The sequence below is a fragment of the Lipotes vexillifer genome, unplaced genomic scaffold (genome assembly GCF_000442215.2).
Source record: "Lipotes vexillifer unplaced genomic scaffold, Lipotes_vexillifer_v1.1 scaffold809, whole genome shotgun sequence".
NCBI lineage: Eukaryota > Metazoa > Chordata > Mammalia > Artiodactyla > Lipotidae > Lipotes > Lipotes vexillifer.
This window is the reverse complement of record NW_006788521.1, coordinates 755,351-778,134: the sequence shown is the minus strand read 5'-3', so window position 1 is coordinate 778,134 and position 22,784 is coordinate 755,351. Positions and strand designations below refer to the sequence as shown.

The following is a 22,784-nucleotide window of genomic DNA, read 5'->3' as shown; positions in this document are numbered from 1 at the left end:
AGCACACACACTTCATCAGTGCAATAGAAACAGAATCTTATTACATTTTAAACAAATATTCACAAAAGGAAAGAATCTAACCTTAAAACTGCTGGGAACTTCAGACCAGCATATTGAATTTAATGAAATATTAGATTTTATCACAGGTATATATATACACTTGTATTGAACAGTTTTGTAAATCATGTAGATGCTTTTGTATATTATTCAGAAGGTGTGTTTTGTATTGGTTTTAATATTCTTAAAAATTCTCCTCTGCAGCATAGTAAAGCCATGACTTAGAAGTCATCTTATTTTGATGGGTAGGTTTATGTAGATGATCAATAAAATAATGTCACTATGTTAAAGCTGTTAGAACATGAACGAATTCAGGAAATGCTTTTGAATTAACTTAGATTTATAATGGAACTTTTTCTAATGTAGTAAAATTTAGTAGAAATTCCTTAAATATGTGTTGTAATTCTTACTAGAATCATTGCCCTTCTTGATGTATGGAGAAAGGTGGGGGCGCAGAGAGAGAATATGTTTAGACACATAGAGAGAAAGGAGAAGTCTTATGTCCATGTTATTAAGCTTATTTTTCACATGAACTAAAAATATCTTGATGTTTATTTGAGTTTAGAGTCAATAATGTTTTATAAATAGAATTTGAAAAACACTGGTGAGTGATACGTATAGTCCACGTGCCCTTTACACTTGCAGTTGTTTGCAAGTGGATGGAACTGAGATTGTTATGTCCTATAAAACAATAGCAATTTTGACTTCTGTGGACAGGATAAGAACTCTTTAGCCATCTTTCCTGCAGCTATAATCTATCTCTGTGTTTTGCCTCATCATGTCTGTAGCAACTTGTAAAAGTTCAAAGTCAATGGATGATCACTGAGATAATGATTTTTAATACAAGCTGGAATAAATGAATTACGGAAGTTGTAGAAATTAAAAGATTCCTTTCTCAATTGTTAGTCACGCCTCGAATTGATTAGTGATGTTCTGAGTTGTAAATTTACAGCAGGATTTTCCATGGAAGAGAACAGATTTCTTTGTTCTAAGACTCCATTTGAACTAAGATGCATACGCAGTTTGGTTTCAAGTGAAACATAAATGACTTAAACATTTTTTAGTTTTTCACTGAGGGAAATCTTTTGTGTTTGCTTCAAATGTCAAACATTTCCCATCCCTTCGTTTTTTAGATCAAGAATTTATGTAATCAAGATAATAATAATTATTTTGTTATATATCCTGGCATATTTCATTGGAATCTGCTCTTAACAGAACGAAGATTATGGCTTAAAAAATAATCTTTTGAGTGGTGTTATGTTTATAAAGTTCTGCTTTACATTTGATCCGTTAATGATAACAGTTATCATTATTCATCATCCTATTAAAGAAGTTGGGAGCTCTTATTACAAAAGCAATATTAAGTAGAAGAAAGATCTTAGAATAATTAATTACTTTGAGAAGTATTTTTATGTGATAACTTAAGACAGGGTAAATAACTCTTTTAAGCATTTGTAAAAATCAGAGCTTTTAAAATGTTGGATATTTGCTATATGTTGTAATGTAAAACATATTTTGTATTTGATGTTTTTGCTCTTCCTTTAAGGTAGGGAAATGTATTCATTTCAGTGAAGATTCAAAATTAAAAGAACACTGTCAATTCTAATAAGCCTACAAATTAACTTTTAATCAACTGACTGTGCCCTTCCTAAACAATTCAGATGGGTTTTTTTCCTCAAGAGGTAAAACATTCTCAAATTCTGAAATTAAAATAGTAATGCAGTTTTATAAAATACCACTTTTATATTGTATGTTTTACTTTATGCTTTGGGAAGACCAGACTGCTGATTTTATTTTAAGCTATATTGGTTTTTTTTTTTTTTTTTGAGGACCTTTTTCATGCTGGTCTCTCCACCTAGAATTTATATTCCTATCTTCTTAGGCTAGTAGAAAAGATCACCTTTTATAGTTTGGTGCACACCACACCAAACTAGGTCAGATGCCACCCGTAGCTTGAAACTCCCATAAATACTATATGTATCTATATTTAGCTAGATATCAGTGCACTCTCTTATTGTTTTAGGGTTGTCTCTTTGTATGTCTTCTCTGCTAGAATATAAGTTCCTTGAGAGCAGATACTTTGTATTCACTTTTTTATCCCTGGTACTCAACACAATACATAATGGGTGCTCAGAAAATATTAAAGAGGTAGGTGTTTTCAGCTTGCAGTAAGGAAGACAAAGGGAAGTAGACCTTCAGATCTCTTCTTTCCATTTCCACTGCCACTGTCCTAAAGCACACCATCATCATTTTGCACCAGACACATTGAAAAGCCTCCCAACTGGTTTTTCACTCTTTAAAAGTTTTCACCTTTCAACTCCATCCTTAATGTGTTTTTCACACTGTAGCTGTGGTTACCTTTCTAAATCTGAAATCTGATTATGGCACCCTCAGCTTCCCAATAGTCTCCCACTCCTTTTAAAAGTTCCATATTTATCTTAAGAGAAAGACAAAACTCTTTAATATAGTTTACAATGCCATAAATGATGTCATCTTAGATTTCCAGCCTCAACCTTTGCTTTCTCTTGTCATAGTCTATGCTTCAGTTATACTGACTCCTTTCAGTTCCCAAACTTACGCAAATATTATTCTCCCTGGCCTGAATACTTTCTCCTTCCCCCTCTACCCTTGCCCCAGTTCAGCTATATAATTTCTGTTCATCCTCAGGCTTCAGCTTCAGAACCTTCTCAGACCACTCTTCCTCCACAAGTCTAGGTTAAACACCTTTCTTTGGTGCTCACATAGCATTCCATGCTTACCCATATCATAGTTCTTATCAGACTATACTGAACTTGCCTGTTAACCTGTCTATATCACACATTATATAGTAAGTTCCATTAACAATAGTGGCAGTAGCAGTGACAGTAATAGTAACTATTAACCACTTGTTCTTAATAGATAAGCCAGCCACAGTGCAAAATAAATACCACCTCATTTTACAAATGAGGAAAATCAGTCAAAGAGGTGAAATACCTTCCCAAGTCAAAGAGCTAGTAAGTAGCCAAACTAGGATTCTAACCCAGGTCTTTCTGACTAGGCCCATACCCCTAACCACTATGACTTGGAACTGTTTTGTGATTTACCTTAGCACACTGATTGGCATATAGTAGGCATTTTATAAATATCAGTTTAATGAATGGATTGGTAAAACCAATAGAAGGAAATAAGAAAACTTGAAAGTGGAGTTTGGAGTATAAATTAATTCATCTTTATAGCAGTGTTTAATAAGGAAAGCCTTAATGGGTTGATGACTTTTTAAAATCCAGAAATGACATAGAAGCAGTGGAGGCATGGGCCAGAAAAATTACTCTGAGGAGAAGGATGGCAATATGTACAAAAAGATACATATGGTAAGAGATGTTAGTTTGATGACAAATTTATTGTTACCAAAAATGACTGATTTTCATTGCTAAAAATACATCACTTCCCTACTTTTAAAATCTTGTGAATCTGATGTTTATTACTAAAATAGCCAAATAAATGTTAATGATTTAGCAATGAAAAGTGTTAAACATATCTACTGGGTATCTCTTCATAGAACATTGGCCAAATAGAGTAGTTCTACTTTGTGCTACTTCCACATCTAGCCCTAGTTATTCAGATTGGGTAAGTTGTATTTGTAGCAATTTTTTAGATGACTTTGTAGAATAATTAAAAAATATTTGTTAACTAACTTGCCCATAGATATATAATCAATTTACTTTGAGCCTGAATTCTGTTAGTAAGCATTTCACATGGTAGCTGTTTTATGGAATTGATTCATTCTACCATCTTTCTAACAAAGCAGATAAACTCTAAACATGAGGCTATGTTCATCCAGGAACATTTCACACTACTGAAGATGAAGCTGATCCTCAGAGTATGACTCAGATATATGTGTTGCCTGAAATTCCTCGAGATCAAAATGCTGCAGAATCATGGGAAACCTTAGAAGCGGTATGTTAAAAATGATTTTCCTTTTGGTAGCTGTGAGGCATGAAAGTAAGTAACTTCCTCTTTCTCTTGCTTTTTAAGGACTTAATTGAACTTAGCCAACTGGTCACTGATTTCTCTCTCCTAGTGAATGTAAGTATATAACTGTTTTTGGCTCAGAGATGTTAGATTAATAGGATAAGAGACTTTTATCAATCACTAGGCTTCTGATCAGAATTTTAATAGAATTTACAATTTTTTAAAAATTAAGGCTCTTTATTCTTTTTTTTTAATTAATTAATTAATTTTTTATTTTTGGCTGCATTGGGTCTTCGTTGCTGCGCGTGGGCTTTCTCTATTTGCAGCGACCGGGGGCTACTCTTCATTGCGGTGTGCAGGCTTCTCATTGCAGTGGCTTCTCTTGTTGCAGACCGCGGGCTCTAGGCACGCGGGCTTTGGCAGTTGTGGCACGTGGGCTCAGTAGTTGTGGTGCATGGCCTTAGTTGCTCTGCAGCATGTGAGATCTTCCCAGACCAGGGCTCGAACCCGTGTCCCCTGCATTGGCAGATTCTTAACCACTGTGCCACCAGGGAAGTCCCGAATTTACAATTTTTAAGACTGGTATTGAGCCATGGACAGAAGTCTAACTGTCCTCAAATCCCAGTTCAATTAAAAAAAAATTTATTAAGCACTTTTTACACAAAAGGTACTTGGTATTGGGGTTCTGACAAGGTTGGATATAGAAATAAATGAAGTCTGCTGTCTGCCTTTAAGGATTTACAGTGGGTGGCCATAAGCTTGGACTCACCCAAAACTGAAATTTCAAGCATTATTGTTAAATGCAAAAATAAGGTGTGAAAAGAAGTATTATTGGCTCCAAGGAGAATTGTTTAATTCCAAGGGAGGGAGCCAGGGGTTGTGACATAGAAGCATTAAGGATAGTGTCACAAGATAGGTAGCATTTGCTTAAGCCTTGGAAAATGAGTAAAATTTCCACAGGAGGGAATGAGGGGGTGCATTTGAAGACATCTAAACAAAAACATGGAGTAGAGAAGGGTATAGCCTTTCAGGAATGACAAGAACTACAGTGTAACCAAAGCATAAGATACCATGGACAAACTAAGCAAGGAGATTGAGATGCCATTGAAGGCCATACCAAAGAATTTGAACTTTACTTTGTAGGTGTCAAGGAGCCAGTAGATTTTTGAGCAGATTAGAGTGATGTGATAGCCTGTGCTTCAGAAAGATCACTGTTAGCAGTGTGAATAATAGCCCTAGGGAGGAGGAGATTATAGGTGGAAGGACCTTAGGAATCAATTGCAGGAGTTTAACTGAGAGCATGGCAATACAAGTATAAAGATAAAAGACAGCTGAGAGGTATTTCTGGGGTAGACTTAGCAGGAATTGGAGGAAGATGGAAGAGTCAAAGAAAATAAACATTAAGGTTTTATTCTGCGTAACCAGGTAGCCAGTGTTACTATTAACATAGACTAGGGAACATAAAGTAGATTTGGTGGGAAAGATAGAACAGATTTTGTCATTATTTTTATAAGTTATTCTTATTTTTCTTCCCAGGAATTGTGGGAAGGGGTGTGTGTGGTGTGTGTGTGTGTGTGTGTGTGTGTGTGTGTGTGTGTGTGTGTGTGTGTGTGTATACGTATGTATATACAGGTGCGAGTCTGTTTCTGCGTATGCTTCTGTCTGGGTTTAGTTCATTGTTCTTGATCAAACCATGATTTAGGGGTTGTACATCTTTGAGTTACTGTTTCCCTGACATTTGGCTTTAAATTAGAAGAAGTTCCTGGATCACACAATCTCAGAATTGTCCTTTTGGAAAGGACTTAGGAGGCCTACTAATCTAATCCTTCTACTCTTGCACCAGCTTCTCAAATAGATGATCTTTTGCCTCTTTTTGAACAATAACAGTGCAGGGATACAACCATTCCATTTGGAGTCTCTAACTCTTAGAAGTTTTTTCTTATGTAAAGTAAACTCTACCCTTAATAACTTCCCTCTAGTACTTTTGCACTCTGGAGCCATATCCTGAAAAGGTTTGGTCTTTTTACCATATAAAAGTTTTTCACCACAGCCAACATAATACTCAGCGGTGAAAAGCTGAAAGCCTTCCCACTAAAATCTGGAATAAGACAAGGATGCCCACTCTCACCACTTCTAATCAACATAGCATTGGAAGGCCCAGCCACAGGAATCAGACAAGACAAAAATAAAACATATCCAAATTGGAAGAGAAGAGGTAAAATTGTCAGTGTATGCAGATGACATGATACTATGTCGATGGGCATTTAGGTTGCTTCCATGTCTTGGCTATTGTAAATAGTGCTGCTATGAACATTGGGGTGAATGTGTCTTTTCACGTTACAGTTTTCTTCAGATATATGCAGAGGTGTGGGATTGCTTCATCATATGGCAACTGTTTTCAGTTTTTTGAGTAACTTCCATACTGTTTTCTAGAGTGGCTGTACCAATTTACATTCCCACCAGCAGTATAGGAGGGTTCCCTTTTCTACACCCTCTACAGTATTTGATATTTGTAGACCTTTTAATGATGGTCATTCTGACCGATGTTAGGTGGTACCCCATTGTAGTTTTGATTTGCATTTCTCTAATAGCGATATTGAGCATCTTTTCTTGTGCCTGTTGGCCATCTGCATGTCTTCTTTGGAGAAATGTGTTTAGGTCGTCTGCCCATTTTTGGATTGGATTGTTTGTTTTTTTGTTATTGAGTTGTACGAGCTGTTTTATATTTTGGAAATTAATCCCTTGTTGCATTGTTCGCAAATATTTTCTCCCAATCCATAGGTTGTCTTTTCATTTTTATTTATGGTTTCCTTTGCTGTGCAAAAGCTTGTAAGTGTGATTAGGTCTTGTTTGTTTATTTTTGCTTTTATTTCAATTGCCTTAGGATACTGACCTAGAAAGAAAACTTTGCCACAATTTATGTCAGAGAATATTTTGTCTGTGTTCTCTTCTAGGAGTTTTCGGGGGTCAGTCTTGCATTTAAGTCTTTAAGCCATTTTGAGTTTATTTTTGTGTATGGTGAGAGGATGTGTTCTAACTTCATTTATTTACATGGAGCTGCCCAACTTTCCCAGCACCACTTGCTGAAGAAACTGTCTTTTTCCCATTGTATATTCTTGCCTCCTTTGTCGAAGATTTGACTGTAGGTGTGTGGGTTTATTTCGGGGCTCTCTTTTCTGTTGCATTGATCCATATGTCTTTTTTTTGTACCAGTACCACACTGTTTTGATTACTGTAGCTTTGTAGTATTGTCTGAAGTCTGGGAAGGTTATGCCTCCTGCTTTGTTCTTTTTCTTCAGGATTGCTTTGGCAATTCTGGGTCTTTTATGATTCCATATAAATTTCAGGATTATTCGTTGTAGGTCTGTGAAAAATGTCATGGGTAAGTTGATAAGGATAGTATTAAATCTGTAGATTGCCTTGGGTATATGGCCATTTTAACAATATTAATTTCTCCAATCGAAGAACATGGGATATCTTTACATTTCTTTGCATCATCTTCAGTTTCCTTTATCAGTGTTGTATAGTTCTCAGCTTACATTTCTTTCACCTCCTTGGTCAGGTTTATTCCTAAGTTTGTTTGTTTTTTTATGTGATTTTAAAAGGGATTTTTTTTTACTTTTAATTTCTGATATTTCATTGTTAGTGTAAAGAAATGCAACAGATTTCTGTATGCTAATCTTGTATCCTGCTACCTTGGTGAATTCATTTATCATTTCTAGTAGTTTTTTTATGGAGTCATTAGGGTTTTCTCTATACAACTCAGCCATAAAAAAGAATGAAATAATGCCATTTGCAGCAACATGAATGGACCTAGAGATTATCATACTAAGTGAAGTAAGTCAGAAAAAGAAAGATACCATATGATATCACTTATATGTGGAATCTAAAATATGACGCAAATGAACTTATTTACGAAACAGAAACAAACTCACAGACATAGAGAACAGACTTGTGGTTGCCAAGGTGGAAGTGGGGCTAGGGAGGGATGGATTGGGAATTTGGAATTAGCAGATGCAAATTATTATATATAGAATGGATAAACAATAAGGTCCTATTGAATATAGTTCCCTGTATAGCAATGTCCTGTAATAAACCATAATGGAGAGGGAAAAAAAAAAGTTTTTCACTTCTTTGAGATCAACATTATCCTTCCTAACCCTACCATACCTTAGCATATTTTCTTCTCTTAAGAACCCTTGATTCTCTAATGTGTTCTTTCTAGAATATGATTTCTCAGCTTTTCAGTACAAGTGACTTACTCTGCTTGTTTTCTAGTTTGTGGATTTTTTTCTTGGAATGTAATGCCTAAAATTGAGTACAGTAAATTGTTAAAAGCATTTTCCTTTTTTAAATGCTTCTAAGTCAGAAGCAGCAAAATGTTTGAAATTTTTGAATTAGGTATCTGTATAGTATGTTAATATATTTGCATATAAAAGGGAATAATACAATATAAATCCCAAAATATTTGTTGTTTTTACAATCAAGATTTATTCAATAATTGTAACTCATAATGTGATCTAATGCAGTTTGTAAAATCTGTACATAGTTTGTAAAATCTGTATGGTTACACAAATATTTACATTTGCCAAAAGTCATCGATATGTACGCGATGACATGGATAAGTTACAGTGTATGTAAATTATACCTCAAAGTTGATATAAAAAACAAACTAAACATGTACAAAGTTCTTCTCATTCAAAAGGAATACATTTCTCTTCCAACGGAATAGGCACATGAAAGGGAAATTAAGGGTTTGTGGCCATTTAACAAGTTGTATTTCTGACTACATTATGTAAGCAGCTCCTAACCCCTAATCTGAGGAAGATTTGTGCAGGAAAACTTTGGGTATAGCCATGGCTGTAAACAAATGTCCTATTTATAATAGTCTGTGTAAGGACATGAGACAGAATGCTATTAGGCAAAAGCTCAAGGGAGAACCCCTAATTACTGTTCCCAGGGTGAGTGAGTTCTCATGACCACATTGTCAAGCACTCAACAGAAACTCCATTTAGACACCATATGATTTGGGAACGTAACAAGAGTGACCACATCCTCTCGTTATCATCACATGGTCATGATAGTATCTAGGCTAATTAACCATGTATTTATGGAGTGCTTTCTATGTGCATAACACTGTGCCAAACTCAATGAAGAATAGAGAATAGTATAAAAAAAGAACCTATAGTTTAGTCAAGATAGTTACACAACATTGTGAATGTACTTAATGCCACTGAATTGTACACTTAAAAATTGTTAATTTTATATATATTTTTACCACAATAAAAAAGTACTTGCAAAGCCATTGAGAGATCCACATGTGGTCCAATAAATGTTAATAAATTAATATCTACTAGGCACCCTGCTTTTTTCTTCAACCTTATTGCTCAAGTGTCCTCTTCTATTCCTATAACTGTGGAACCAGCCCTATTTCTAGTCAAGGGGAATTAGAAGAACTCTGGGCCATTCGCTCAACAGCGCATCACCACTGCTACTAGTCCAGTTTTGTCTCTACCTTTTGTCTTATTCCTTATGGCTTTTATAATCAAGTTTTAGTCCTAATGCATAAAAACTGGGTTGTACTAGATCAGATTCCTCCATTTATTACCAATGCGACCTTGAGGATGTTAACAGCACTAGCTTTGTAAATTGGTGGGAAGACTCCATGAGATATTTTCTATTATTTCCCACTCCCTTCCCTACCACACTGACCCACTGCATTCTTTCTTTTGTCCCTACCTTATTAGATTCCCTCTTTGCTTGGTATTCTGCTTTGCCACCACTAATACCTCTGGACATTTTAGTACTATGGTTCCTATAGTCCCTTTCCTATTACTAAAATCTCCTAATGTCAACACCATACTTACCTACTCTGTTTATTGCCTACTGTAGGACAGTATACTCTGCCTGTATATCATAGTGTTTGTTTCTGGGCTTTTCTCTGTATATGATTGCATGTTAATTAAGGCATATAGATTATGTATCTTTGGAGTTCAGAACCAAGATAGCTCAATTGGTTGGGATCTAAGACTAAAGCTGGCCTTGAAAGCTGGCTGGAATTTAGAGAGTGAAGAATAAAGGAACATACCTGGAATTTTGGCATTAGCTTCTTAAACCTGTAGCTTTCCAAGCACACTGATTAAACTGCACAACTACCAGCAAGGGAAAAACAATTCTTCATTAGTTTTGACTTCAAATGCCTAAATTGCATTCTACTTGACAAATATTAATAAATCACATTTTTTCAGACTCTTAGGTGCTCCTATAACTACTTATTAAGATTCTGTTATTTTTTTCAGGCAGACAAGGAAACCTAATTCAGTGTTTGTTAAAATCCATAGACATATTCTTAGAATATTTCGAGAATTGTTTTCCTTTAAAAAGGGAAAAGTCTGTACATTACTCTAGTTTGAGAAAACTACAGTGTCCCTCATAAATGGTTTTAACTCATTGTTAAAGGGATGTTGAGAGCATATATGAGGTGCCAAATGTTAAAAAGGAAGTTTAATGGTTGTCAGATTTGGGAGGCCTAGGAGATGAAAGCAAACATAAGCAAATCAGAAGCAAAAAGGGACAGCTGGTAGATAGTGGTGTGTAGGCTTCTGAGCTGCCACTGTTGTTAGGACCTTGGTGTGCTGTACCAGGTTAAAGTTATGTATGTATGGTTTGGCCCAGCATAAAGAGCCAAGGTCATAGTGGACAAGTGGTGACCAGATTCAGCTCTGAATGGAGTCTAGTTTGGCATTCTATGGACAGTGATAGACAACTCTGACACCAATTTGCTGCCTAGCTATAATTGTCTGACTATATCACTGAGTCCTCCTTACTCAAGGAATAGAATTTGAAGATATGGGCAAATTTGAGATTCAAATCAAGCAAAATAGGGGAAGAAGAAAGTATAAAAAGAAAGAGGGCCAACTGTTTGTTGATCCCAGGAGAGGGGTTGGTCTGTGCTTTGTTTTACCTCCATGCCATTATTTAAGCAAGCTTCCCGATATCAGTAAATATGTCTTTACAGGTGTGGACTGCTGTCCAGGGTGAGATAGGCTTTATCAAGTACTGGTGATTGCGGTGATGGGGAATATTACAGTTCAGATAATCAGTGATCTCAGGCTTCATTTTGTTTTGTGGTCCTTTCTCCAATTATTCCAAAGGATTTTTGTGAAAAAAAAATTTTTTTTAATTGGAGTATAATTGCTTTACAATGTTGTGTTAGTTTCTGCTGTACAATGAAGTGAATCAGCTATATGTATACCTATATCCCCTTCCTCTTGGACCTCCCTCCAACCCACCCTCACCCCCCCCACCATCCCACACATCTAGGTCATCACAGAGCACCAAGCTGAGCTTCCTGTGCATTATAGCATGTTCCTATTAGCTATCTGTTTTATGCATAGTAGTGTATATATGTCAATCCTAATCTCCCAATTCGTCCCACCCTCTCCTTCCCCACCTGTGTCCATGTGTCCATTCTCTGTCTGCATCTCTATTCCTGCCTTGCATATAGGTTCATCTGTACCATTTTTCTAGCTTTCACATATATGCGTTAATATACAATATTTGTTTTTCTGGCTTACTTAACTCTGTATGACAGACTCTAGGTCCATTCACATCTCTACAAATGACCCAATTTTGTTCATTTTTATGGCTGAGTAATATTCCATTGTATATATGTACCATATCTTCTTTATCCATTCATCTGTCATTGGACATTTAGGTTGTTTCCATGTTCTGGCTATTGTAAATAGTGCTACAATGAACACTGGGGCACATGTGTCCTTTTGAATTATGGTTCTCTTAGGTTGTATGCCCAGTAGTGGGATTGCTGGGTCATATGGTAGTTCTATTTTTAGTTTTTTAAGGAACCTCCATACTGTTCTCCATAGTGGCTGTATCTATTTACATTCCCACCAACAGTGCAAAAGAGTTTCCTTTTCTCCACACCCTCTCCAGCATTTATTGTTTGTAGATCTTTTGATGATGGCCATTCTGACTGCTGTGAGGTGATACCTCGTTGTAGTTTTGATTTGCATTTCTCTAATAATTAGTGATGTTGAGCATCTGTATGTCTTCTTTGGTGAAAAGTCCGTTTAGGTCTTTTGCCCATTTTTTAATTGGGTTGTTTGTTTTTTTGATATTGAGCTCCATGAGCTGTTTGTATATTTTGGAGATTAATCCTTTGTCAGTTGCTTCATTTGCAAATATTTTCTCCCATTCTGGGGGTTGTCTTTTCGTCTTGTTTATGGTTTCCTTTGCTGTGCAAAATCTTTGAAGTTTCATTAGGTCCCATTTGTTTATTTTTGTTTTTATTTTTGTTACTCTAAGAGGTGGGTCAAAAAAGAACTTATTGTGGTTTTTGTCAGTGTTTCCTGTGTTTTCTTCTAAGAGTTTTATAGTGTCCAGTCTTATATTTAGGTCTTTAATCCATTTTGAGTTTATTTTTGTGTATGGTGTTAGGTAGTGTTCTAATTTCATTCTTTTACATGTATCTGTCCAGTTTTCCCAACACCACTTATGGAAGAGGCTGTCTTTTCTCCATTTTTATGTTCTTGTCTCTTTGTCATAAATTAGGTGCCCATATGTGTGTGGGTTTATCTCTGGGCTTTCTATCCTGTACCATTGATCTGTATTTCTGTTTTTGTGCCAGTACCATACTGTCTTGATTATTGCTGCTTCATAGTATAGTTTGAAGTCAGGGAGCCTGGTTCCTCCAGCTCCGTTTTTCTTTCTCAAGATTGCTTTGGCTATTTGGCGTTCTCAAGAATGACATTGGTAATTTGATAGGGATTGCATTGAGTCTGTAGATTGCTTTGGATGGTATAGTCATTTTCACGGTATTGATTCTTCCAATACAAGAACATGGTATATTTCTTCATCTGTTTATGTCATCTTTGATTTCTTTCATCAGTTTTTTTTTTCTTTTTTTTTTTTTTTGTGGTACATGGGCCTCTCACTGTTGTGGCCTCTCCTGTTGTGGAGCACAGGCTCTGGACGCACAGGCTTAGTGGCCATGGCTCACGGGCCCAGCTGCTCTGCGGCATGTGGGATCTTCCCGGATCAGGGCACGAACCTGTGTCCCCTGCATCGGCAGGCAGACTCTCAACCACTGCACCACCAGGGAAGCCCCTCATCAGTGTTTTATAGTTTTCTGAGTACAGGTCTTTTGCCTCCTTAGGTAGGTTTGTTCCTAGGTATTTTATTTTTTTTATTGCGATGGTAAATTGGATTGTTTCCTTAATTTCTCTTTCTGATTTTTCATTGTTGGTGTATAGGAATGCAAGAGATTTCTGTGCATTAATTTTGTATCCTGCAACCTTACCAAATTCATTGATTAGTTCTGGTAGTTTTCTGGTGGCATCTTTAGGATTTTCTGTGTATAGTATCATGTCATCTGCAAACAGTGACAGTTTTACTTCTTTTCCAATTGGTATTCCTTTTATTTCTTTTTCTTCTCTGAGTGCCTTGGCTAGGACTTGGAAAACTATGTTGAATAAGAGTGGTGAGAGTGACATCCTTGTCTTGTTCCTGAGCTTAGTGGAAATGCTTTCAGTTTTTCATGATTGAGAATGATGTTTGCTGTGTGTTTGTCATACATGGCCTATATTTTGTTGAGGTAGGTTACCTCTATGCCCATTTTGTGGAGAGTTTTTAACATAAATCAGTGTTGAGTTTTGTCAAAAGCTTTTTCTGCATCTATTGAGATGATCACATTTTTTTTCCCCTTAATTTGTTAATATGGTGTATCACATTGATTGATTTGCATATATTGAAAAATCCTTGCATTCCTGGGATAAACCCCACTTGATCATGGTGTATGATTCTTTTAATGTGTTGTTGGATTCTGTTTGCTAGTATTTTGTTGAGGATTTTTGCATCTATGTTCATCAGTGATAGTGGTCTGTAATTTTCTTTTTTGGGGATATCTTTGTCTGGTTTTGGTTATCAGGGTGATGGTGGCCTCATAGAACGAATTTGGGAGTGGTCTCTGCAATTTTTTGGAAGAGTTTGAGAAGGATGGGTGTTAGCTCTTCTCTAAATGTTTGATAGAATTCACCTGTGAAGCCATCTGGTCCTGGGCTTTGTTTGTTGGAAGATTTAGTAACAGTTTCAATTTCATTACTTGTGATTGCTCTGTTTATATTTTCTAATTCTTCCTGGTTCAGTGTTAGAAAATTGTACCTTTTCAAGAATTTGTCCATTTCTTCAAGGTTGTCCATTTTATTGGCATATAGTTGTTTGTAGTAGTCTCTTATAATCCTTTGTATTTCTGCGTTGTCTGCGATTTCTCCTTTTTCATTTATAATTTTATTGATTTGCGTCCTCTCCCTTTTTTTTCTTGATGAGTCTGGCTAAAGGTTTATCAATTTTGTTGATCTTCTCAAAGAACCAACTTTTAGTTTTATTGATCTTTGCTGCTGTTCTCTTTGTTTCTGTTTCATTTCTTTCTGCTCTGACCTTTATGATTTCTTTCCTTCTACTAACTTTGGGTTTTCTTTGTTCTTTTTTCTTTAGTTGCTTCAGGTGTAAGTTTAGATTGTTTATTTGAGATTTTTCTTGTTTCTTGAGGTGAGATTGAATTGCTGTAAACTTCCTTCTTAGAACTGCTTTTGTTGAGTCCCATAGGTTTTGGGTCATTGTGTTTTCATTGTCATTTGTTTCTATGTATGTTTTTTATTTCCTCTTTTATTTCTTCAGTGATCTCTTGGTTATTCAGTAGTGCACTGTTTAGCCTCCATGTATTTGTGTTTTTTTCCTGTAACTAATTTTTCCTGTAACTAATTTCTAATCCATTGTATTGTGGTCAGAAAAGATGCTTGATACGATTTCAGTTTTCTTAAATTTTCCAAGGCTTGATTTGTGGCCCAAGATGTGGTCTATCCTGGAGACTTTCAGGTGGAATGTCCTATAAATATCAATTAAATCTATCTGGTCTATTGTGTCATTTAAAGCTTGTGTTTCCTTATTTATTTTCTGTCTGGATGATCTGTCCATTGGTGTAAGTGGGGTGTTGAAGTCCCCTACTCTTATTGTGTTACTGTGAATTTCCCCTTTTATGGTTGTTAGCATTTGCCTCATGTATTGAGGTGCTCCTGTGTTGGGTGCATAAATATTTATAATTGTTATATCTTCTTCTTGGATTGATCCCTTGATCATTATGTAGTGTCCTTCCTTATCTCTTTTAACAGTCTTTATTTTAAAGTCTATTTTATCTGATACAAGTATTGCTCCTCCTGCTTTCTTTTGATTTCCATTTGCATAGAATACCTTTTTCCAACCCTTCATTTTCAGTCTGTATGTGTCCCTAGGTCTGAATCAGGTCTCTTGTAGACAGCATATATATGGGTCTTGTTTTTGTATCCATTCAGCCAGTCTATGTCTTTTGGTTGGAGCATTTAGTCCATTTACATTCAAGATTATTATTGAATGTATGTTCCTATTACCACTTTCTTAATTGTTTGGGGGTTATTTTTGTGGGTCTTTTTCTTCTTTTGTGTTTCCTGCCTAGAGAAGTTCCTTTAGCATTTGTAAAGTTGGGTTCGTGGTGCTGAATTCACTTAGCTTTTGCTTCTCTGTAAAGCTTTTGATTTCTCCATCAAATCTGAATGAGATCCTTGCTGGGTAGAGTAATCTTGGTTGTATGTTTTTCTCTTTCATCACTTTAAGTATATCCTGCTACTCCCTTCTGGCCTGCAGAAAAATCAGCTGGTAACCTTAGGGGGATTCCTTTGTATGTTATTTTTTGCTTTTCCCTTGCTGCTTTTAATATTTTTTCTTTGAATTTAATCTTTCTTTGTTTGTTTAATATGTGTCTTGGTGTGTTTCTCCTTGGATTTATCTTGTATGGGACTCTCTGTGCTTCCTGGACTTGGGTGACTGTTTCCTTTCCCATGTTAGGGAAATTTTCCACTATAATCTCTTTGAATATTTTCTCAGACCCTTTCTTTTTCTCTTCTTCTGGCTCCCCTATAATTCAAATGTTGGTGTGTTTAGTGCTGTCCCAGAGGTCTCTGAGATTGTCTTCAATTCTTTTCATTCTTTTTTCTTTATTCTTCTCCTTAGCAGTTATTTCTACCATTCTGTCTTCCAGCTCACTTATTCATTCTTCTGCCTCAGTTATTCTGTTATTGATTCCTTCTAGTGTATTTTTCATTTGTTATTTTGTTGTTCATCTCTGATGGTTTGTTCTTCAGTTCTTCTAGATCTTTGTTAAACATTTCTTGTATTTTCTCGATCCATGCCTCCATTCTATTTCAGAGATTCTGGATCATCTTTACTATCATTACTCTGAATTCTTTTTCAGGTAGGTTGCCTATTTCCTCTTCATTTATTTGGTCTTGTAGGTTTTTACCTTGTTCCTTCATCTGTGACATATATTTTGTCATCCCTTTTTTTTTTTGGACGGGTGGGATTGTGTTCCTGTCTTACTGGTTGTTTGGCCTGAGGCTTCCAGCACTGGAGTTTGTAGGCTGTTGGGTAGAGCTGGGTCTTGGTGCCAAGATGAGGACCTCCAGGATACCTCACTCTGTTGAATATTCCCTGGGGTCTGAGGTTCTCTGTTAGTTGAGTGGTTCGGACTCAGAGCTCCCACCGCAGGAGCTCAGGCCTGACCCCTGGCTTGTGAACCTAGATCCCACAAGCCATGCAGGATGGCACAAAAAAAGGAGCAGAACAATAATAAAGAGTAAAAAATAAAATAAATTAGAAAACTAACAGATATGTTAGAAAAAAATTTAAAAATTAAAATATAGATGAGGGTCTTCCCTGGTGGTGCAGTGGTTAGGAATCTACCTGCCAGTGCAGGGGACACAGGTTCAAGCCCTGGCCCAGGAAGATCCCACATGCCATGGAGCAACAAAGCCCATGTGCCACAACTACTGAGCCTGTGCTCTAGAGCCTACTAGGCACAACTGCTGAGCCCATGCACCACAACTACTGAAGCCAGTGTGCCTAGAGCCCCTGCTCCACAGCAAGAAAAGCCAGCACAATGAGAACCACGCGCACTGCAACGAAGAGTAGCCCCTGCTCTCCACAGCTAGAGAAAGCCCACGTGCAGCAACAAAGACCCAATGCAGCCAAAAATAATAAAATAAATAAACTTATCAAAAATATATATATAGATGAAACAACAACCAGAAGGTAAAACAACCACAATAGCAAAAAAGAGGAGGAAAAAAAAAAGCCGGAAAAGGCCTTGGCTGTGGGGCATGGGGCTTAGGAAGGGGGCGGGGTTTAGGTGGTTGGCGGGACCTATGTTTAGGGCCCACAGGGCTGGAAAAGGAGGGGCCCAGGAGTGCCTCTGGCCTTGGAGGGCAGAGGACCAGGTCCAGGACCCCAGCAGGATCCCTGGGCCTGAGCGGGTCGGGGATATGCTAGGCGTGTTCCCCCATCCTCTGATCCCAGAGCGTCCCTCCCTGTTAGCCTCTCTTCTTCCCCCCCACTCCTATGCCCCTAGGACCCATGTGGCCAGAAGGTGGCCTCAGAAGGCAGGGGACCAGACGTGGAAGCTCAACAGGCTTCCCAGGGCCGAGTGGGCAGGGGAAATGCCTGCAGCGCTTCCCCTGACCCTCTGGTCCCAGAGGGTTCCCTGTCCACTGTCCACCTCTCCTCCTCTTCTCCCCCCTCCATCCTTCCCACACCCCTAGGACCCATGCGGCCGGAGGGGGCACCAGAGGGCAGAGGACCAGGCTCAGGAGCCCAGCAGGCTTCCCGGGGCCCAAGTGGGTAGGGGAAACGCCCACCGCGCTTCCCCTGGTCTTCCGAGCCCCTGAGGGTCCCTCCAGGCGTGGGAACACCTCCCCTCACCCAGCCACCCCTCATGGGCACCGGTCCTGTCCAGCCTCCACTTCTCCTCCCCCGCACTCCCCCCCACATCCTACCCAGTCACTTGGGGGTTCCTCCCATCTCCTTGGGCTTCAAGGTCCCCCACCAGCGTCCGGCAGGTGCCCTAGTTGTGGGAAGATACGAACTCCACATCCTCCCATGCTGCCATCTTGACTCCATGCCCTTGGGAAAAAATATTAAAAACTTTTTAAAAATTCACTTTATTGAAAAAAGGTCATAGAGCTTCAGTATCCAACCTTTTTAGAAAAAAAATCATTTTCTCCTGAGGTCTTGAAATCACTCTTGGAGTATAGAAATGGCAATAATCCTGGCAGCCTGTACCATCGTGGCAGAATTATTTTGGGGCTGAGAGAAAGGAGACATGTTGCCTTTTCCCTCTACTCCTCAACTAGTCAAGATATGAAGGTTGATATTTTATACCTGTGATTTATCTGCTAGCATAGACTTTCTGGCAAGAACTGAAAATGTTGGGGGTGTCCCAAATAGAAATAATGACAGAAATCAAGACAAGCTGAATATTACAAGCACTGGCACTTGATGCCTCTTTGGGTTGGAAAAAGAAAGCCAACATAAAGAAGTTTTATTGTCTGAGGAAAATAAAAATTGAATGAATGAATGAGTGAATGCTAGGAGAGATTTAATATTTTAGTGCCCCAGAAAATTTCAAGCATCACAGGAAAAAGTTTGATATATTTTTTGATAGAAAAGATGGGATTTAAGCTTTCTTGGGAAGACAATGACTTTTCAAATTTTTACCCTCATACTCTACAGGCACTGTCTCATTTTATCCTCACTTCAGCTCTGTGAGGTGTAAGTATCATTATCCTCAGTTGGCAGATGAAAATACTGACACCTAGAGAGCTTGAGTAATTTGTCCAAGGGCGCACAGTGATAGTGCTGGGATTTGAACACAGGACATCTGACCAAAGGTTGTGCCCATAATCCTATGGTGTATAGATACTAGTGGTTTTTAAAGTATGAGAATCATGGAGTTGCACCATCAGCATCACCTGGGAACTCATTAGAAATGCAAATTCTCAGGCCTCATCCCAAGCCTGGTAAATCAGAAACTCTGGGGATGGGGCCCAGCAACCTATGTTTTGAGAAGTCCTCCAGGTGATTCTGGTGCACACTCATGCATGAGAACCACTGTTGTATTTGCTCTGACAGAGATGTTGGAAGGAAAACTGATAAAGAACTTTTTTAGGGATTGTGTTAGAGATGTCAAGGTAGTAGTGGAGAATATGGGAATGAAGGGATACCATGTAAAGCTCCAGTAGTGAAAAGGATGTGAGAAGGGAAAGAATATCATTGATACTGGTAGGAAGCAACTGTGGAGAAAAATTAGATGTGTTGTTTGGGTTTCATGTTCTCAAATGAAATGATTGGAATTAGAACAGTGTGTTAGTTATAATTGCTTCAGTATAAATGAAGAGGTCACTTATATAAGGGCAATCAAATACTTCAGGATTAAAGTTGAATTATTTCACAGTCATTGTAGAAGTTGAAATTTAGCTAGGATCAAAGAGGGATTCTCTTCTTTTTCCTGTGAATTAAAAAAAACAAAAACTAAATAGTGTATATATTGATGTGATCGTGGTTACGTGGGTTTATACATTTGTCAGAACTAATCAAAGTATGTGCCCTAAAAATTGGGTGCGTATTATCATATGTAAATTCCGTATAAATAAGTTGATTTAAAAATGGGGGTGTGGGACTTCCCTGTGGTGCAGTGGTTAAGAACCCACCTGCCAATGCAGGGGACACAGGTTTGAGCCCTGGTCCGGGAAGATCCCACGTGCCACAGAGCAACTAAGCCCGTGCACCACAGCTACTGAGCCTGTGCTCTAGAGCCCGTAAGCCACGACTACTGAGCCTGTGTGCCACAACTACTGAAGCGCGTGTGCCTAGAGCCCATGCTCCGCAACAAGAAAAGCCACTGCAATGAGAAGCCCTTGCACCGCAACAAAGAGTAGCCCCTGCTCACCGCAACTAGAGAAAGCCCGTGCGCAGCAGCAAAGACCCAAAACAGCCAAAAATAAATAAATAAAATTTAAAAAAAATTTTTAAATAAATAAAAAATAAATAAAAGTGTGTTCCTGTGTCAAATAGTGAGTTCCTGTCACTGGAGGTGTTCGAGCAGAGATTCAATAGCCACTTGTCAGAAGTGTAGTGAGGCTTCGCACAGCTGAGGGGAAAATTGCACTCAATGACCTAAACATTCCTTCTACCCAGAGATTCCATGAGTTTCTGTTGTGTCAGCACAGGTGTTGCCTTTTTATGTAGAATGCTTTATTAATATGTTGGATCTGAAACATTTTAACTTGTCATGATTTTAAAATGTATTAAAGAGTACAGGTGTAAAACATGGGACAAAAAAACAAACAAACATGGGACAGTAAATTCATTTACTACTCCCTAGTGCATATCACAGGTGGAACAATTTCATGGCAGATCAAGCCATATTATATTTTTATTCCTAAAATATAATAATTTGTGTTTATTGGATCAAGGGCATTTAACTCCTAAGGAAATTTGCCTGTTTTAAACTGAATCTTCAAAGAAGGTAAGTTAGAAAAGGCCTTTTGGTTTGATTTTGTTTTTGTTTTTTTCTGTAAAACCCAACATGACACGTAAATGCTTATTTAGATATTTTTCCTCCTGGAAAGTAGATTCATTTGGAGAATAATGTTTGTATGTTTGATTGAATTTTAGTGTGAGATGCTTTTTCCTATAAAGGTGCCACCCCCTTCTTATCTAATAATTAAGTTACCCTCTTTTTTTCATATGAGTGAATTTTACTTTCGACATCGTTTATCAGATGCTATTAAGACTGCAAGGCTGCAGTACCCAGGGCTCTGATTACAGGAATTAAAATAGTGTGTATTGGCTGACTGCTGCTCCCCAGCAGGAACGCTCACTCATAATTCCTTTGCATCTAGTCTCAGCAGGAGAAGATTGACAGCGTTGAAGACCATGTCAACAGTGCTGCTGTGAACGTTGAAGAGGGAACCAAAAACTTGGGGAAGGTAAGATTCTGCTCCTGCTGACAAATCAATGGTACTCTGGCTCTCAGGAATCCCTAGTATTAACCCAATTGATCTGCTCTCTTTAATGTTGAGGGAACCAGCAATTAAGAAAATAAGGAAGAAATGACACATAGGTAGTGCGAGAAATCAATGGCTCTTGTAATATTCTGCTCTAAGATTCATTCTGTTGTGAGAGAAATTTTTTCCAAGAGAATAAACTGAAGCCCTACTTTAAGGCATTTGGTGTTACAAGGGGATATTTGCAGGAGTTCAGGGAGAGGCATAGAGAGGGTTTCCAGAATCCAATAGGGGCAAAATTGTAAGGACGTGACAGCACACATGGAGTGGGTCCATTTGTTTCCCATAGAATGTTGCTTTTAACCCCAGGTATTCACACGAAATAATCTCTGCAATTTAAAAGCTTTGGGAGTATCTGTGGCTGCTGAAACTGTTTAAATAAGCCAGCTAGATAGTTAGTGGATTGATTGTTTTGCAAGTAAAATCAATTTATAGCAGTCTACTCTTTGTAGCTCATTTCTCTTAAGTTCTGAGATCTGGAGCAATTGTAGTACCTGTGGAATATTTTCTCCCCTCCCCTGACCCCAGAACCATCTTTAAGGTTAATTATGTACCACGAGTTAAAGAGGCATTGCCAGGAGTAATGAGAGGAAAATGCACATCACCACAGGGAGATACTCTCAACTCAATTTCTAAATTGAATTTTTTTTTTTTTTACAGGCTGCAAAATACAAGCTGGCAGCTCTGCCTGTGGCAGGTGCACTCATCGGAGGAGTGGTGGGGGGTCCGATTGGCCTCCTTGCAGGCTTCAAAGTGGCAGGAATTGCAGCTGCACTTGGTGGTGGGGTGTTGGGCTTCACAGGTGGAAAATTGTTACAAAGAAAGAAACAGAAAATGATGGAGAAGCTCACTTCCAGCTGTCCAAATCTTCCCAGCCAAACTGACAAAAAATGCAGTTAAAAAACAAACTTCAGTATTACTGGCGCCAACATGTCTATCCTTTGCTGCTGTTGGACACTCAGTCAGCTTTTGGAACATGATTATATCAAAATAGTGGCTACAGATGCTCAAGTGGGATTGAACTGTGATAAGTGGATATATTTTGTTGTTTACTAGGGTGTTAATGGGGATGTTAGAGATTGAGGAGCCTGGACTGAGGGTGTACAGTGTTTGTCAGGTAAAGTTTAAGGACTGCCAGGGAGCATATTTTTTACCTGGAAATGTGAAAACCCAACCATAACTTTGATAAGGATTTGTGATGTGTGAACATGTTGGGTTATGGAAGGATAGTTTTCAGAATAGTTTCTTCCATAACCCTGACTTGGAGACTCCAAGGCTAAGCATATTGTAAGTATGCTTCTTTATCTCCTAAATATAGATTTTTTAGGCATTTTATCAGAGAAAAGAATGGAAGTTCAGCAGCTTTTCATATCAAATAGGGAAATCAGGACCTAGCAAGGTGCATGAGTAAACTGCATAACGGAGTCCATTTGGTGAGCCTTATTGCAATTTGGTCTAACAATATTTTCAAGTGAAGGAAACAAATAGTGTAAGAAAATGGAAAGAGAGGCCCAACTTCTCTTTCAGTCTTAATTTATGACCCTGGCTTCTGCTCTGAACTCTTCTTTCTGCCTCTCTATAAATAAAGAACACAGAGTCTCAAGTGGTAGACTTATAAAGCCAGTCACTAAGCTTGCTCTGTCAGCCTGTCTCTTAACACCTCAAATATCTAGTCCCCTCTGCCTTTCCTCCCTTGTAATTTTGAAAAGTTCTTTGACTTATGGGGTGAATTCTACCCATGTGTAATGCAGACTTCTCTCATAATCTGTTTTTTTTTTTAACATCTTTATTAGAGTATAATTGCTTTACAATGATGTGTCAGTTTCT

At 38.0% G+C, this 22,784-nt stretch overlaps 1 protein-coding gene across 1 annotated transcript in view; it reads left to right on the top strand.

Annotated features, from left to right (window-relative positions):
- STX17 (syntaxin 17) overlaps positions 1 to 22,458 on the top strand; it is a 95,483-nt gene extending 73,025 nt beyond the window's left edge. Inside the window, exons 5-8 of the mRNA XM_007461644.1 lie at positions 3,878 to 3,993; positions 4,072 to 4,122; positions 20,793 to 20,879; positions 21,618 to 22,458. Coding sequence (XP_007461706.1) covers positions 3,878 to 3,993; positions 4,072 to 4,122; positions 20,793 to 20,879; positions 21,618 to 21,857 — 494 coding nt within the window. The 3' untranslated portion in view covers positions 21,858 to 22,458. The remainder of the gene's footprint in view (positions 1 to 3,877; positions 3,994 to 4,071; positions 4,123 to 20,792; positions 20,880 to 21,617) is intronic.
- The last annotated feature ends 326 nt before the right edge of the window (positions 22,459 to 22,784 follow it).